The sequence below is a fragment of the Gopherus flavomarginatus genome, chromosome 1 (assembly GCF_025201925.1).
Source record: "Gopherus flavomarginatus isolate rGopFla2 chromosome 1, rGopFla2.mat.asm, whole genome shotgun sequence".
NCBI lineage: Eukaryota > Metazoa > Chordata > Testudines > Testudinidae > Gopherus > Gopherus flavomarginatus.
Window position 1 is genome coordinate 27,327,545 of NC_066617.1, and position 18,667 is coordinate 27,346,211.

The 18,667-nt window shown below is 40.4% G+C and overlaps 1 protein-coding gene across 4 annotated transcripts in view; it reads right to left on the bottom strand.

Moving 5' to 3' along the window:
* Nucleotides 1-18,667, bottom strand: part of RELN (reelin) — a 480,031-nt gene that overhangs the window by 178,807 nt on the left and 282,557 nt on the right. For all 4 annotated transcript variants that reach the window (XM_050925235.1, XM_050925228.1, XM_050925256.1 and 1 more), the window contains exon 11: nt 8,683-8,828. In XM_050925235.1, the coding sequence (XP_050781192.1) occupies nt 8,683-8,828 (146 nt within the window). The remainder of the gene's footprint in view (nt 1-8,682; nt 8,829-18,667) is intronic.

The window sequence follows — 18,667 nt, forward strand, 5'->3', positions numbered from 1 at the left end:
CTGACCAAACTCCTAGTGGCCAGGTGGGTGGATGGTACCCCGGTGATGGCCCTCATTGACTCAGGCTGCAGCCAGATGCTGGTCTGGGCCAGCCTGGTGGACTCCCCAGATCTAGAGGTGGCACCGATATATATGCAGTGCATCCATGGGGAAGTGCAACCATATTGCACCACCAAGGTATACCAGAAGATAGGCCAACATAAGGAAGAGAGTTGGGTGGGCTTAGCTCCAACTTTGGTGTACACGGTGGTCTTAGGATGTTATTGGCCTTGGTTCAGGGAAATCCTGCGAGCATGACAGGACTGGACTTTGGAGCAGGAGAAGTCAGGGTCTATAAGGAAGGAGTTCTTGGGCCGAGGGTGGCAGGATGACCTGGATGAGGGTCCCTTCAGCCAGACTAGAAATCACACACCACGCCCTACGGGGCCCTAGACAACAGAGCGAATCAGCCAAGAGTGGCTGGAGCTAGATGGGGATTTCCTTCAGGAACAGAGGGAAGACCTGACCTTGACTGGGACTGGGAACAAGTTCAGGAGGTGGGAGACCAGGTGGACACCGGCCTAAGATGACTCCAGGGACCACACTTTGAGATCCACAATGATCGCCTCTATTGGGTGTCCCAAGTTCCGCAGACCGGAGAGGAACTCTAACTGCTGGTTCCCAAGTGTTCCATTGAGAGCTGTTATGATTGGCTCAAGCAGTGCCCTGGACTGGCCACATGGGATGAGAGAATGTGTATCACTGAGGTTCTTCTGGTCTGGCATACACCAGGAAGTGCAGGACTTCTGTGCTTCGTGCCCAGAATGTCAGCACACAGGCCCAAAGGGGGTACAGTGGGCACCTCTGATTTCACTCCCGGTAGTGGGAGTACCCTTCAAACGGATCGACTTAGATCTACTGGGACCCTTGGAGAAGACTGCTGGGTTCCAGTATATCCTAGTGGTAGTCGACTACGTGACCCGCTATCTGGAGGTCATCCCGCTATAGACCATCACAGCTCCTGCCATAGCTGCAGAGCTTCTGAAAATTTTTGCCAGGGTCGGGCTACCCAGGGAAATATTGACTGACTGTGGAATGAACATCTCTTACAAATTGATGGCTGAATTGTGTCGTCTATTAAACATATGCCCTCAAGACATCGGTATACCATCCACAGATTGACAGCCTAGTGGAAAAATTTAACAGAACCCTGAAGACCATGCTCAGGAAGTTCATGGATGACAACCCACAACATTGGGACAAACTACTCCCCTCACTGCTGTTTGCGGTGCATGATGTCCCCCAAGCCTCAAAACGATTCTCCCAGTTTGAGCTCCTTCATGGGAGACAGCCAAGGGGGACCCTAGATCTGCTCCAAGAGACCTGGGAGGAGCAAGAGTCGAGGGTCACGGGATCAGTCCCTTACATTCTGCAGCTGCGGGAATGCCTTCAGAAGCTTGGATACTTTGCCCGGGAAAATTTACTCCAGGCCCAGCAGACCCAAGAACTCTGGTACAACAGGGGGGCCAAGCTATGGACCTTTGAGTCTGGGGACCAGGTCTTGCTCCTACTGCTGTCATCAGAATCTAAGTTGCTAGCCAAATGGCAAGGACTGTTCGAGATTGTTTGACAGGTGGGACTGGTGGATTATTAGTTTAGACTCCCTGGACAATGAAAGGACATCCAGCTATACCATGTAAACCTTGTGAAGGCCTGGAAGGCCCAGGAAGACCTGCTAATTGCCCCGTATCCCCCCGAGCCCAAATTGGGGCTGGTAGCCAGGGGATTCCCCAACCCAACACTGATCACAATGGGGCAGGACTTAAGCCCAGAGCAACAACAGAGGCTACATTGGCTGGTCCAAGACTTCCCCTCCATTTTATCTTCCTGTCCAGGATGAACGAGTATTACCAGCCACCACATAGACATCATTCCCGGACAGAAGGTCTGCAACCAACATTGCCCATTTCCCTGGAAAATGTGAGAAGTGGTCCAGAAGAAACTCAAGGTGATGCTAGCCCTGAGGGTAGTGGAAGTGAATGGGGATGCCCCATAGGCCTAGTCCCAAAGCCCGATGGCACTGAGAGGTTCTGTATAGACTTTGGGGGTGGGGGGGGGGAAATGCCATCTCCCGCTTTGATGCCTATCCAATACCTCAGGTAGATGAACTGCTGGAATGACGGGGTAGTTCTAAGTTTTTATCAACACTAGATTTGACCAAGGGATACTGGCAAATACCCTTCACGCGACTTCCAAGGAGAAGACAGCCTTCCCTACGCCATTCAGTCTATACCATTTAATCACCATGCCCTTCGGGTTACATGGGGCCATAGCAACATTCCAGCGATTGACTGACCAACTATTTCAGCAGACAGTACATAGGCAGTATGTGGCCGCTTATATCAACAATATTGTGGCCTACAGCACAAGTTGGGAGGAACACCTACAGCATCTCACTGTGGTGCTGCAGGCCCCAAAGTAAGCAGGACTCACTGCAAACCCTGCCAAGTGTCACCTTGGGAAGAAAGAAGTGGGATACATGGGGGTGGGGAGGCAGGCCAGCTCTGTCCTCTGGTGGACAAGGTACAGGCCCTGAGCGATTACTCCACTCCTACGATGAAAAGGAAGGTAAGGCAATTCCTGGGACTGGCTGGCTATTACAGGCGGTTCATGCCAGATTTTGCCACGATAGCTGCTCTCCTCTCTGACTTCACAAAGAACTCCTGGGCGCAAAATGTCCGGTGATCAGAGGACTGTGAAAAGGCCTTCCAGACCTTGAAAGAGCAACTTCCCAGGATCCAGTCCTGTTCCACCCTGATTTCTCAAAACCGTTTATTTTACAAATTGTTGCCTCAGAAGTGGGGCTAGGGGCCGTGCTATCACAGGAATGAGATTGGGAAGAATACTCTGTGCTGTATCTAAGCCAGAAGCTGTTTCCTCGAGAGGTCAAGTACTCCACCATCAAGAAGGAAGCCCTGGCAGTAAAATGGGCAATAGAGACCTTAATGTACTACTTGCTAGGGAGCCCCTTTTGGCTAGTTACAGACCACAGATATCAAGCTCAGTCTGGGCAGGCTGCTGAAGGGAGAGGACGCAGACTGAAGGCTCTCTCCAAGGAGCTGCTACAGGACCTGACCCCAGAAGCAAGGCCTGCCAAGCCTCAGATGGATTCCAGGTGGCCTGACCAACCCAGAGAGGAGGCTGTGCCATCAGGTGCTATGCAGCCTGAAGACCCTCGAGACCTGTGGGAACAGTGGCCCATCACCAGTGAAGACAGAGTAGGAAGCAGCCCAGGGAACTTAGCCTTTGCTCCAGTGGATGAACCAGAGAATCAGTCAGCGTGTTTTGGAAGGATCCCCGCTGACTCAGTGTTGAGTAATCCTGCCACTGCCAGGCACCTGGGCTGGGGCTTGGAGAAGCTGGGTGGGCCCAAGTCCCCCTACTTGGGGTGCCACATCCCTCCAAGTGGCGTCCTATTTCTTCAATGGGTCACTAGGCCATGCAACCCCACAGGTCATTAGACCTTACTGCCCTGATTGAGAGGGGCTTTTGTACTGACTAGGGCCATTAGGCTACACTACCCAGATTGTAGGGGCCTCGTATATTGATTCTGGCCATTAGGCCACCCTGCCCTGACAGTGAGGGTTGCTTTATCACCTCTGGCCATTGGGCCATGCAACCCTGACTGTAAGGGGCTTCTGTATTGATTCCGTCCAATAGGCCACAGTGCCCTGAGTGGAAGGGCTGCTCTGCTGACTCCAGTCACTAGGCCATAATACCAAGTTCCACAGTATGGTCTTCCACATAGGACTTAACCCGCTGCAGTACAGCCTCTTCCCTCTCTTGTGACCAGACACCCGGTGATGGGGTACACCTACCCTGCGACCCTCCCTATATTTGTTTTTTTTTTCTTTTAATCTTTGTATGGCAGCTAATTAAAAGACTGAAGTTGAAAATTACATACAACTTGATTCCTGGTTAAACATCCTTAACACTGCAAAATCCCCATTAAGCAAAATTCTTACTAATATTGTTCCCATTAAACATCAGTCATTACCATTCACTGTCATTCAGCTAAACTGGTTTCCTATGAGGCATCACAATAAAATAGCAATCCTGATTAAGTAGACTCCACACAGTATATCTCTAGGACTTTGCATTTGGAAGCCATGGAAAATTGCATGTATATGAGCTTTTTTTTTTTCCACCTTGAATAATTAGTTTTGAACATATTCAGAATGTGTCAGTAAATCAAGGTAATTTGTGTGGAAATTATGCAGTTAATATGTCCTCAGTGATATGCATGGAATTTCTTATCCCAAGGAACTGCAAAATTGATACTTAATACTTTTACTGATTACATAATAAAAGAAGCCTTAAAATCCTGTATATTAAAGATTATGAATCCCTTAATGAAACTTCCTACCAAAATGAACACTTTTCTGAATACAGAATTTCATTAGAAGTAGAAAACTAATAGGAAGTTAATGGGTCATATTCTTCCCTGTGTAACTTCAGACTCTTTGGTGGATGAATTTTTAACTAAAGTATTTTTAAGGAATCAAAAGACACATTCTTCCAAAGTAGCAGCACTAAGGAAAATCATAATATTAAAATGGTGTTTAGGGTGCAAAATTCAGAAGTAATTAACAATAGGGTTTTTGTTTTGTTTTTACTTAAGCAGCTACTTGGAATTTTTTAAAGGAAATCAGATTGGTGAGTCACATTTATAGAGACATGAAGACTTCATTTAGTATCCACATACAAACAAATACAACTGCAACCACAGAAAAGCAATATAAATATAGCAAAACAACCTTTAGCATTGCAGATACAATTTTAGGGAGACCATCAGAAGTGAAGATGGAAAGAGCAGGATATGGAGAAGCACTGTAAATGGCAATGACAATAAGATTTCCACTCTCCTGTCATCCTGATAACCCAAGTAGGGTTGGTCAGACAATCTTTTATAACCCTTTTTCCTTACATTCGCACACTTCCAGAACCATATTAGATTAGGCCTCAGCCTTTTGCCCATGTTTGCTATTTTGAGGGACCATAATTAGTGGTCCATCTGCTAATGTAAGCTATTTGCTTCAATACATTTCCCAATAGTTTTGACACGTGAATGCCATTGCTCCATGGTTACATATACCAGAAAGCCCCTTAACTAAGTCTGCTAATTTAAAATCAAAACTGTTATTTTGCTGTTTGTGTTTATTACAAGACACAAACTGCTAAATCTTATATTCACTGGTAGCAGAGAACCAGTCAGGACCCCCAGAGTTCCACCAGTCAGATCCCAGGACTGGAATCCTCTGTTGGAGTCAAACTTCTTGTTCTGATGCTTGTGGGCAGGTTGGCACTTACTGGCTCCTAAGAGCTGTCTAGATAACGATTCAAGACCCGTAGTCCCTGGCTCAGAGTGACTGTGTAGTCATAAACTAGCACATAGCGAACAGCATTTTATTTCTGTATTTGTACTCCCTGCTGTATTTTTTTAATTGTAAGTCACTTCTAAATATGTTTGAAAATTAGGCTCTTTTTCTACTTAAGATGGCATCCATATCAAAACAATTGACTTAAATTGACCTAAACTGTTTTACACCAGGTAAGAATATGGCTAGTAAGTACCCTGTCTACAGAAAAAAACAGATGTCCACTACAAGTCACCATTTTCCTGTTCTCTGAAAGAAGAAGAAAATAAAGGCCAAAAGGGCATCAGACATATGGTTCACTTAGCAACCCTTCCCACACATACTCATGTTTTGTTGTTGTATAAAAACTTGTTCTGAAATGAGAAGGATAACAGCAAAGAGCACAAGACAAAACAGATCAAGAGTTAGTTATTTAGATTGTGAATAAGTTTACATTTCCCCTCCCCCCCCAAACTCAAAAGTAAGCTCAAGAGTTCACATGACATATTTGCATATATTACTTACAAGGTGATCTTTATCTCAGACACAGCATAAGCAGCATGTGATTTGGCAGCTGCTAATGAAATTATGTGTCTTATAAGTTGAAACCAGTGTTCAGAAATGACATAAATTATCAGTCTGTTTTACAGCTACCTTGGGGCTGCAGTAACTATTATAATCCTCACTTTTTTTTAAACAGAAAAAGTTTACTAAGTGCATCCAATTTGTTGTTGTTCTGGTTTGTTTTGCTTTTTACCCAGAATTTATCTCTTTTGTCCCACTTCGTGGCTTCACCCTGCGAAGTGCCATTGGGAATGGCTGCATGGTGTCCACTTTTGTAAATAATAAAGAGGCAAGAAAGGGTGAAGCCAGGATTTAGTGAGTTTACAGAACAATTTGAATAGGTTGAACAAATGGCCAGATGTTGGGAAATTGATGTTCATTATTAAGAAACTGCATTTGGGGAGGCCCAACAAGCAGGAGAAATGCTCAGTAAATGGATTCAAATTATATGAGAGACACAGAGGGAGCTACAACACAGAGCTGAAATGAAGAGAGCCACAATGGTGTTAAGTTAATATTTACCATAGGGGCCAAAGATACCTCCCAAGAACTGGGAAAAACTATGGTAACCAAAGATACCACTTAATTGTCACTGTTTGAAAGATGTTGATTTTTAATGTACTCATAGGCTTGTATAAGCAGAGAGCACTTAAAAATTATCTACATGCACAGAGGAGTATAATGCTTGCTTATGATGTGACTGTTCTCTTTTTACTATTAATAATGACATTTATTATTATTATTATTATTAATTATAATTGTTGTTGTAATGAAGAGAAAAATCCTGGAGAAGAACTGGATGTTGGACACCTGATTATGTTGTACTTAGGTCCTTCATTAATAGTATCTTTGATAATAGTTATTTGATGTGCAAGCTTAGGTAAGATAAGTAGTTTTACTATATCTCAGTTTCCCTATCTGTACAATGGAGATAATGTGATACTTTGCTTTGTAAAGCACTTTGAGCTCCTTTGATGAAAAATGCCATATAGGAGCTAAGCATTATTATTATTATTACTCTCATAGTGAGTTAATAGAATGTGGGAACAGACAGTATAAAGATACTAAGATAAAGCTGCTTGGCAAAACAAAAAAGGTAGATACTTGGGCTAGAAAAATCACAGCTTGTTATATTTTCTGAGGCGCAAGAGGGATAAGTCAAGATGAATCTTTTTGTCTTTCTATCTAAACTTCTTTTATTTTTAGATTATGTATAATGTAAAACCATTCTTTCCTACAGCTAGTTAAACTAAATTTCCCCCAAGTTGGGGCTAAATTATGATGCAGTTTTGCTGGGAGTGCTGGGAAGAAGCTCTTACGCCAGTTGCTACCATTAAATATTATGGCATCTATTTTCAACTTAGGCATATGCAAGTGTATGCAAATAACTGCATGTGCTTGTTGTGCACAGAAATACCCAATGCACACATACATGAGAGATTTGTGTATACACATGCCCAACATGTTCATGCACACAGGCCAAAATGTTCAAAGAAATTGGTCTGAAGTCAGGCACCCAAAGTCATTTTTGACATGTAACATAAATAAATGGTTGATTTTAATGGCTGGGAAGTCAATGGGATCTGTGGGTGCTCAATACTGTCAGTCAGGCCATCCATTTATGGCAAGTGCCCAAAAATGGATTTGGGTGCCTGACTTTAAATATCTTCTGAACATTTTGGACTTATACATGAAATATCATAACTTGGTTGGACACAATTGTATGTAAGTATCCATGCCAAATTAGAAAATCTGACTGTGTATGTCAAGCTTCCAATTCCTCGTCTGTAACCACTACTCTACACTCTTACAAAACCAAGGGCTTGATCCAAAGCCCATTGTTATCAATTAAAAGAGTCCTGTTGACTTTGTGGGTACTGGATCAGGCCCTGTGGACCCTGTTTCAGGTCCAAACCTCTCTCACTCACTAACTGTATATTTAAAGAAAAAATACTGGGCCAGATCCTCATTTATGGCCATAGAACCTTAAATACAGCTGAGCAGAGGTACACAGGTACCCTTTCCATTCCACCAGTCCAGGAACTGCTCTTCACCAGGTTAATCTCCCTAAACCTGGGGCTGCTGTAACCTCCACTAGCTACAAGGGAACATAACAGTTGCCCGGGTTTACTAGGGCAGGGCAAAGTCCTGACCATGCCGCCTAAGCTTGCAGTGAAGAGGAAGGGTGGAAGCTGCTCTATAATACCTCTGCATCCTCCCATGCAGAAGTGATTCTCCCTGTTTCCCCAAGATTTAGGACTGGTCTGTGCTAGAGCAGCCAGAGTATGGCTCAGTATGAGGACTATTTTGTCCAACACTGACAGTAACAAGATTATGTTTTGCTAGAGGGAAGTTTGAGTTTTTCAAAAGATTTGATTTTGTCCAACTGTGTATTTTTAACGCTAATTTGTGGCAGAAGTGGAAAACATTGCAACACTGAAAGTTTCTAATGTAACACTACGAAGTTCATGCACACATCTTTTGTCTATTTAGATATCTAGAGACAAAATAATCTGGAATCAGACAGGACCTAATGACTCTCCTTGATTTCTTCATCTGTAAAACCTATAATTACCAACATTTTTTTACTGCTTTTTATTTTAGCAACAGACACATTACAAATACACTGCAGAGAGCAAATGCAATTCTCAGTTGACGTTTCCTTATCTCCTGGAGTAATGTTGCATGCACACTTATAGCACTGGACATAACAAACACTCACTCTTTAGGCTGGCTCTCAAACTCCTCTGCCCACTGCTCCTGGGTATCCTCAGTGGAAAGATCCACATCTCGGGTTGTGGCAAAATTGAATTCACTGCCTTCAGTTCCATGGAAATAAATGGAGTTTCCATCTGATTGACAGCTATGCTATAGATAAAAGGAAAATGCAAGAGATGGTTGTTTAAATGTTTTCTATTTTTAATGGCAGCTGTCTTGCTCATGTACAATCAGAGCTCAGAGAAAAGTCATTAAATTATTTAGCTTAGACACCTGAAACAAAACAAAAAACAGTTTGTTTATTCTTTATCTTTCTTGAACAACTCACAGTTATTACTGCCTCTCAATATCATATTTTCTATTTTCTTCAATTTCAGTCCTCTGTAAAGTGTATAACTTTGTTTTCATAACAATAACAATTTTAAAGCATTACATTGCATCTATCTCAGACCAAAAATCACATTCATATGTTCAAATAACTTAGTAGTATATTAAATCTAGAGTGGATGTTTTGCCTGTTTAGAGGTTCAGAGACATGTCTTGAGACAAATGCCAGATCTGTGCCTGAATGTTTGCCAATGGAGTATTGTGATTTGTTATTAGTAGTAGTATAAATGATATTAAATAAATAAATTAGATTTAAATAAAATAACTTTTGGACTTTTGACATTTATGAATGAAAAAAACTATTGCATATGTTTAATTCAAACATATTATTTTCTGTTAGCACCATGTTCCTGAGAGTCTATTATTATTAATTTGTATTACAGTAAAACACACAAGCTGAACTGAGATGGGAGCCCTCTGGGCTGAACTCTGTATAAATGCAAAGCAGGAAGCAGTTCCTGCCCTGAAGGGCGTGCAGTCTAAAGAGACTAGGGGAAGGAAAAGGTGGGGAGAAAAAGGAAACATTATTATTCCCAGATGGGAACTGAGGCACGGAGAGATTAAGTGAGTTGCTCAAGTTGACGCATGAAATTGGTAGCAGAGCTATGAAATCAACACAGATCTCCTGAATCCCAGTCTGAAAGAACATCCTTTCTCCAATCTTTTTAATATACCCTTTCTACAAAATACTCTTGGTCTGTGAAAGATGCCTTTCACCTGTATTAAAAATTCAGAGCAAAACAATATATCTTTTTTTCTTTCTGAAATCCCAATTTTGCTGGTGGCTAAAATTTCCCCATTTCTAGTGACTGGATGAAAGGGAGTAAATTTTCAAAATATGAGAAAGTTGATCAAGGAACTTAGTAGCATACAATTTCTGTTATTAAAATAATTAGTTTTAAACACTTTTCAAGAGAGCCTTGGGTATATTAAAAACTGAAGGATGAAACAAAAATTGGTTTATTAGAATAATTTTCCATTCTTATCACAATTCATAAGAATGAGATACAATAATGAGATTTCATACTCTGGGAATTATTGCTGGATGTGAAATCACATTGACCTTTTCAGTATAATCTATGCTGGCTCCTGTAACTCAAACCCCTCATAACTAGTGACTGTGTCTGTAAAGGGGGATGAGTATGATGCCCAACTAAACTAATAAGAATGAAAAAAGGTCAGGGTAGTGCCAGGGTAATTCCATAACTTATATAAGATATAGGGTGTGGAAAGCAATGGAAAATTGCACAATATTTCTTTTAATAATTTCATAAGAACAAAGTAAAAATGATGATGCTTTGTAGCATTCCACAGTTCATCTTCAATTTAATACTATGAGAGCAAATTTAAATTGAAGAGAGTTTGCCAATGATTTTCAAACTTGGGTACCTAAAGTTAGGCTGTTTAGTTCATATTTAGGCTCGTAAATAAGAGACCCAATATTCAGAGGTGTAGAGTATCTGCAGCTTTCATTACTAGAGAAGTAACCATGTGTGAATTTCGCTCATTGACTTTTTGGTCTAAGGGCATGCAGATTCTTGCTATATTGATGTTGGAATGACAGACAGTCAATTTCAACGCAGAATAAGAACTACTCAACTTCATATAGAGAACAAAACATGGTATAAAGAGAAATTTCAGCAGCTGAAATAAGTAAACTTCTGTGAATATATTTAGCCCCAAATAGAGGTCAAAGCAATTATGAGATTTAAAAATGCTGATAAGCCATGAGCTATGTTTATCCTAGAAAATAACAAGAATTCTACCATAAATACACAATAATGCTTGAAACGGTCAAGAAACTACCACAACACTTTAAATATGGGACAACCCAATATACCTACAACTGAAAGAAAAAAAATATTTTCACTGGGTTGTGACACAAAGTATGTATTGATAGCAACTATTATCTGAACACAAACTTCTCTGAAAAAGCATCCCTTGTACTTTATTGTTATTATATCCAACATTGTTATGAAATGTATTTTGTTTGTCTATTTTAATACCTTTTATGTTTGCATATATTGCTCACTTGAGACTTAAGAGTAAAATTCATTTGTTTATTTTGTTACTTGATTTTCAGTATATCCGTTTGCAGAATGGGGAGGAAGCTGGCCATTTATCAGTCATTCAATCTGCCACAAAATTCTTTTTTCATGCTCAGGAACAGTGAAAATTAATATACAGAATGAAAATTTAATCCTTAGGCTGCAGGAGCCACCTTTTCAAGTTTGTTCAGTCTTGTTTTATCTTTTACTAAACAGACAGAACTTAAAGTAGAGAGAATTACCTACTATAGTTGCATATAGACACTGGAGCATCATTTATAGATCTAGTATATTTCTCAGTTGGCAAGTTACAACCAAGCATTCATTTGATAGCTGACTATACCATTTGTAATTACTTACTTGATGAAAGCCAGCAATTAAAATGTAACCACATTAGCATTTAATGGCTAGTGTGTCCTTCTGCAGTCTACAGTAATATTTATTGTGGTAAGTGTGATGGAGTTTCCATTAAAGTAGTCTGGATAAGTAAATAGTCATTTTGACTACAGGGTCAAAAAAAAGTCATTTATATTGTGATGTACTGCAGCTGTGTGTGGAAGCTTTGCAAAATTCAACAGGAAACAAAGCTATAACTTACCTAATTAGGTCTATAAAACTATGTTTTTACTTTTAGATAAAGCTGTTGTCTGTGGTGTGTGTGTGTATTTCATACTTCTTTTAGATGTTAATTTACTACACAACTCAAATTGACCTTTGTTCAGGTTAACTTTGGCTGTAGTCAACTTTTTCACCTGTGAGACAGCCACACGGGACAGAAAGTTTAAACTTAGGCTTATGGGTTTATTGTTATTGGAGTTACCAATGAAGCCAAAGCCCATGAAAGGGAGTGGCAAAGATGTTCAAAATTGAGGCTTGGATTTTTAACAGAATCTAAACCCCTATGCCATTAAAATCCCTACCTGAGTGTCTAAAGTTGGGTACCTAGAAATCCATACTGGGGTACCTAAATATAGGTGGTCTGGTTTTTAAAGGCGCTGAACACTCATAGTTTCTATTAGTCACAACGGGAGCAGTGGGTGCTCATTAGCACCTTTGAAAATCAGCTCAGCGTGTGTGTATTCTGTTAAGAGAAAGATGTGAACTCCATTGATCTACTGATTTTTGGTCTTGATCTGAGCCTTCAAAAGCCTCACTCTGACCTATCATGTTATCTGTGAGATTTGTTTTCCTTTTATAACCATCCGCAGTTTGTGCTTAATTTCTGATTTACGTTTAAAGTTTTTCTTTTACCTTTCAAGTTATTACTCTTAGTGCTTGGTATTGCTCATTTTTGTTTCTGTTATATTCAATTCATAGCATTTTGAGCCTTACACTTAACTAAATTTTCAATTAAGCAAAGCTCTACCAACACACTTCACTTCTGACCTGCGCCACCCCACCAACGTCAGTTTGTTCAATCATCTAACAGACTGCTGACTGTGCTGAATTATAGTGTGCATTTGTGATAGGGCTCACTGTACTCTGGGGACTAAAGTAAGCCCATCAAACTCATTTTCTCTTTTGATCAAAATAGGATTTGAATCCAGGCCTCTAGGAGTGAACTGTTACTGCTTTTACTAATGTTCTATGTCACCTCATTCCCAAAGTACATATTCCTTGTCAGGTTGTAATTATCTGCAGTATTTAAAGCATTTAAATCTAGTTCTAATGGGTTTCATATTAAAGAAAGAAAAGTACTAGAATGTGAGCAATTAAGGTATTATGAACCAAATCCATACCTGGTATAATGGGAAGGCATAATTCCACTGATGTCAATGGAGTTGCACCTGCTTTTTACAGAAGTTAATTTGGCCTTGCGTTTAAGATACTGGATATCTTTTATCTAAATTATCAATTTAAGAGTCAACATTCTCAGTTACATTTTGATTTATATTTTTTTGAATGTGTATTCCACATTAGATTAAATTGCTGAATAATATTTGTAATTCAAGAGACCATATGATATCAGAATATTTCCCTCTTTTATTATGGAAGCACCAATTGCAGTTCCATAGTTAAGACTGAATTGAATTTAGCATTTAAAGCAAGGATTCAATCACATACGAAGCATACACCATATCATCCCCCAAATTACAGCATTCACTCTGAGTACAAAATCTATTTTCTGACAATTTACAAGTATATGGCTTAGTTTATGAGTTAAAATTAATTTAGAAAATGGATCCTTTAAGAAATTTAAAACCTGTGTCATTCCATAGTTTTCTTCCAAATTATCTTAATAATAGAATAATTATTCCCATATAGTTCAAACTCACAGAAGTTATGTGCCTAGGCTACTTCTGTAAACTTTGTTTTAGGATTAATGGTCATTTTTTGTCATTCTTCATAACTGAAAGTTTTTCTTTAGCAGAGGCTGACAATTTAATGTTCTTCTACAGAAAATTCCATCACCTCTTTTAATAAACTGGCCACCTCCTATTGTTCTTAATGGAAGTCAGGCTACCGGACTGCCATTAGCAAAATTGTGGATTTCAGAATGGTCTCTGCCTCCCATGGTTGCCAATACGAGTGAAGCCAGGCTGTCCTCAGGGAAGATGGCAGCCCCAAGAAAATGAAAAATGAAAAAAAATCAAATAGATGTTTAAAAATCAATTTAATCTAATCTGGTACTACAAATACCCATTACACACTAACTGCAACTATATGGCTATTGCATACCATAATGGCAAAATTAAGGTTGCTTGGGTGTCTTAGCTGTGCAGTCTCATATCTCAACATACATGGATTCCTTTTCAGTTTAACCTTAATTCTGAATTTCCTGAGTTTCTTATGCATTATTTTTAGTTAATTACAACATCCCTGTAATGCTTTAGTGCTAAAGTTACTGCCTATATTCAATATTGACTCCAGTTTAACCTAGGTTTTATCTGAGATTTTTTTTTTTGTACATAAGTTGCTCCATTAAATCAGTCCTTTAAATTGCAGCTGTGGTATTATGTTAAGTTGTGTTATGTTGTATCACATGGCAATGCAACATGCAATGGCTAAAATCTAAATGAACAATACATTTTTGGAGTGGATACAACTATCAGTTTGTCTAGCAAATACTGGCCCACTTTTTGGTATATTATCAATAGACTAGGCATCCCTCTAAAAGCTTATAACTTGAATTATCCATGGGTGTTTCAAATCCAGGAATAAAAAAATCTTCCACAGCACCAGGGGCGGCTCCAGGCATCAGCACGCCAAGCGCGTGCTTGGGGTGGCAAGCCACAGGGGGCGCTCTGCCAGGAGCTGCAAGGGCAGCAGGCAGGCTGCCTTCAGCGGCATGCCTGTGGAGGGTCCGCTGGTCCTGCGGCTTCGGCGGACCTCCCACAGGCAGCCCGCCAAATCCGTGGAACTGGGGACCTCCCGTAGGCAAGCCGCATAAGGCAGCCTGCCTGCTGTGCTTGGGGCGGCAAAATACCTAGAGTCGCCCCGCACAGCACAATAGGAGGACATTAGATAATCATTTGAAGATAGTGACTATGGGAAAGAGCACAGAATGGTTTCAGAATCCAGCTTTTGAGAAGAGTCAATCCTGCGTTACTCTATAAGTTACAGTTTTTAGATATTATATCAATGTCTTTCACCTAATTTAGGAAGATCTCTCCAGGAAAACCTACTGATCTTCTGAAGGTTAGAAAAGTTTCAATTAGGACTGTTCAAATCTGTTGGATTTCAGAGGCAAATGACTAAAACCACACATGGTTATTCTCATAATTGTTTTTGTATAACTATGGATTGGATCAAGGCTCAGAACCTAACTTAAGAAATATCCCCAGATTTTTGCTATCACTGTGTCCTTCTTCCTAACCCTAGCGCTACACTACATGATATCTACATATTTGCATAAGGAGATATTGGGTAAAATTTTCAAAAGAACTGAAGTTCTTTTGTCCTATTTTCAAAAGTGATGTAGGCTATTAAATCACTTATGCGCTTTTGAAAAATGCACTCATTACAAATGATTTGTATCACAGAACTATCTAGTGGCCTCAGCTGAAATCTGGCCCCACTGTGCTAGGCACTGTAAAAATACAAAGTAAGGGACAATTCCTGCCCTGAAGAGTTTACAGTCTAAATAGACAAAGGGTAGGAGTGGAAACAGAAGCACAAAGAAGTTGCACAGCAGATCAGAGGACAAAACCTAGATCTTCTAACTTTGAGTCCAGTGGCCAAGTTACTGGACCATGCTGCCTTGCAAGATAAAAATATTTGATTTCAGTTTTGTAAGTGTGGTACAATAACACTCCAGTTTACATAGGTCTGCAAGGACATATGAAACTTTCATAAAATAAGATCAGTAAAACTGGGGGAATGTGCAGGAACCCATTACAAGACTGGCAGGGGAATGGAGAGACACAAATTTGGGTTAAAAATTTGGGGTTCATAAAAATCAGGCTTCTTTCCTATTTGTTTATGTAAAAAATTGTCAATCAACAAATACTATCCTATTTCCCTGACTGTTTGGCTTTCTTTTGCTTGAAAAGAAGAACACAGTGTAACTGATACAATTTTGCCATTCAGAAAGCATCAACAGGAAACATCAGTGCTACTTTCCCCAGTGTAACAGATTTTTGGCCTCAGTTGTGAATAACATCTTCCTGAGGTTGATCCCCATACACCGATGTAAATGTTAGTGGCTTCACCTCTGTGTTTTTAAAGTATTCTCAGCCACCTTTACCATCATTTAATTAGGTTTTTATTAAAGATGAGCCCTGATGCACCTCTTCGTAATATCTCTCTGGGGCCTAATGGCCCAGATGATTCTTTCAGACAGCTGTAGTCTCACAATTAAATTTCTGGCAATATTGCTTACAGTGGAATGAATATACTGGGCATTTGGGCAATGCCAGCTTGCAAAGGGCTGGTGGCAGATGGAAAGAAATCTGCCCAGTATGCCTCACCTTTCCATGAGCAGAGTCATCAATTTCCTCCATTAAGGAGTTGTCACTCGGCCCACCCAGCTGGAAGAACATTCTGGATAACCAGGCTGGCTGGTGGTACACAATTCAAATACAAAATGCACTTTAAAAGAAAACTAAAATATTGTTTGTAGGCCAACTGACAATGCATTACTTTGACCGCAGCCAATTTTTTAATGACTGTAATATTTTAAGTGATTATTTTTGCCACTTCAGATTGCTCCTTAGAGACGAGAGGTTTTTTTAATTAAAATCTAGGCACTGCAAACAGATGAGATTTGAGAAGCAGAGGAAAGAGAAATAGAATGAAGAAAATTAATTAAAGCTGTGTTATTGGCAGAATCATAAATTAGACATTGTGTCTTGCTGGGAATGAGTTATGTTGGTATTTGGAAGTTCAAGATTTTAAATGTGACAGCAGGTAGGTGGACTGAACTGATGTTAATACAATTCTAATTCACACACAATTTCTTGCGCTGCTAACATATTTAAAGCCATCATATAATTGCCATCATTAGAACTAAACAGTTACATGATTTTGACTATGAGGATTTCCAGGTTGAAGTCCTTCTTACATCTAAAGGAAATATTACTATAGAACTGGACAGATTTCCCCATTAGGTAAATAAAGATTCTAACATTTTCCACATGTTAGATATTTAGATAATTTACAGCAAGTTACAAAACTGAAAACTTGGCTAAGAAAGCAGACCAGGTGCAAGCAGGGTTACAGTGCACTTTCCCCTTTCAAAACAATAGATTGAAACTTGCTCTGTAATGTGATGAGAGGCAGTTTATAAAGTGTGATTTTCCTCATAATTTCTTGTTACAGATTGTCATTCAAATGGTAGCACTAGAAACAATTTGCCTTTTTATGAATCAAGCAACATTAATTCTTTATGTGGAGTATTTTATGATGCATGTATAAATTGACTGTAGAACTAATACATTGCAAACTTGGGATTAAAACTATTTTCAGCAATGGTTTGAATGGCTATCTAAATGGTATGTGTGCAGATGTGTTAGAACCACTGATGTTTTAGTATTCCAAAAGTGTTATTCTACAGTAGTGAGCCTGATTCTGATCTCGCTTACCCGGGTAAAAATCAGAAGTAACTTTATGGAAGCCAGCATAAAATGATGTGAAAGGAGAATCAGTCCCAGTAGTTTGACCTCTTTTACATTTCACCAGTGTTACTTCATATTGATTATATTATGCTGTATCACACAGTGAACTGTGAAGGCCAGATTCTTTGTTGTTTACAGTAACCAACTCAGCATTTCTCAAATGCTGCCACCGTGGCCACATGTGGCCACTAGGGGGTTTTCTTGTGGCTACAGCCTCCTGGACTATGACTGGGAAGGGGGCAAAGTAGAGCCCTTCCTCCTCCCTGTTGCTCCTGGATGCACCATCTTGGTGATGATCGCTGGGGCTGCCAGCAGGAGTTGGGCCCTGACCCCTCTGTAGACACTTGAGGCACAACACTGGAGAAGCAGGCAGCCAATGAGTTTCCCACCTTCCCATGGGTGGTGGGGCTCAGGCTTGATGCTTCAGCCCTGAGGTGGTAGACTCTGGCCTCAGGGCTTTGGTCTCCAGCACCAGGTTCCAGCTGCGAAGCAGCAGGCCCCAGGCTCTGGCTGCGCAGCTTCAGGCTCTGTCCCTGGGTCCTGTCCCCTGGCCATGGGGCATTAGGCTCCGCTCCCCCTCCCCCAACATTGACTCCCCAGACCACCCATCCAGGGCTTAATTTATCCCCAGGTTTGTGGGGCTGAGTAAGTCTGCTGTGAAAAGGGATACTTGTATGTTTGTTGATATCACTTTTCACAACAGACTTATTAGATAGCAAGAAATAAATGAATTTGTCTATGTGCATATTTATTTGTTTTTCCTAACACTAATTAAGTATTTTAGGAAAAAGTGTGAGGGGGCCACCAGCCAGAGTTGGTGGCTGTACTCTGAGGTCACCAAAACATTTGTCCTGAGGAGCCCAACCTAGGGACTGTAAAGCTAATGAATCCAGCCACTGGAGATATTCCCAGTAAAAGGGGATTCCCTGATTGCCACAGAACTGCAATAGAAAGTCTATGCCATTCACCCTCACAGTTCTAGGGTACAGGATGTGGGCTGGACTATGCTGCACTCTAATTATTCTCAGCCGTCAGAATGGTCCAAGGAGTCATAAACAGCCAACTGTAAGGCCTGGTTTTCACACAGTTATTGTACCAATTTAACTATTTTGGTCAAGGTAGTGATTTTTTTTACCCAAATAGTTAAACTGGTAGAACCCCTCATGTGAACACAGTTATACAGGTATTAAGGTGCCTTATACTGGTACAGCTTATTCACATAAATGTACAGGAATAAGATATCCAGGTATAAGCACCTTAACACCTGTATAACTGCATCCACACTAGGGACTTGCACCACTTTCAAATTGATATAGTTAAAGCAGTACAAAAACTGTGTGTTGACAAGCCTGTAGTTAGAGCAGTCCTGAGGCTGCTCTGATTTCTCTTGGGGTTTGAGAATACAGGAGGCACAAAGATAGATTCAGTCTCTTTTGCTCTTTTCTTGCAAGCAAACACAGCTAATACAGATCAGAGACTTGGTTCCTCAACCTACTGT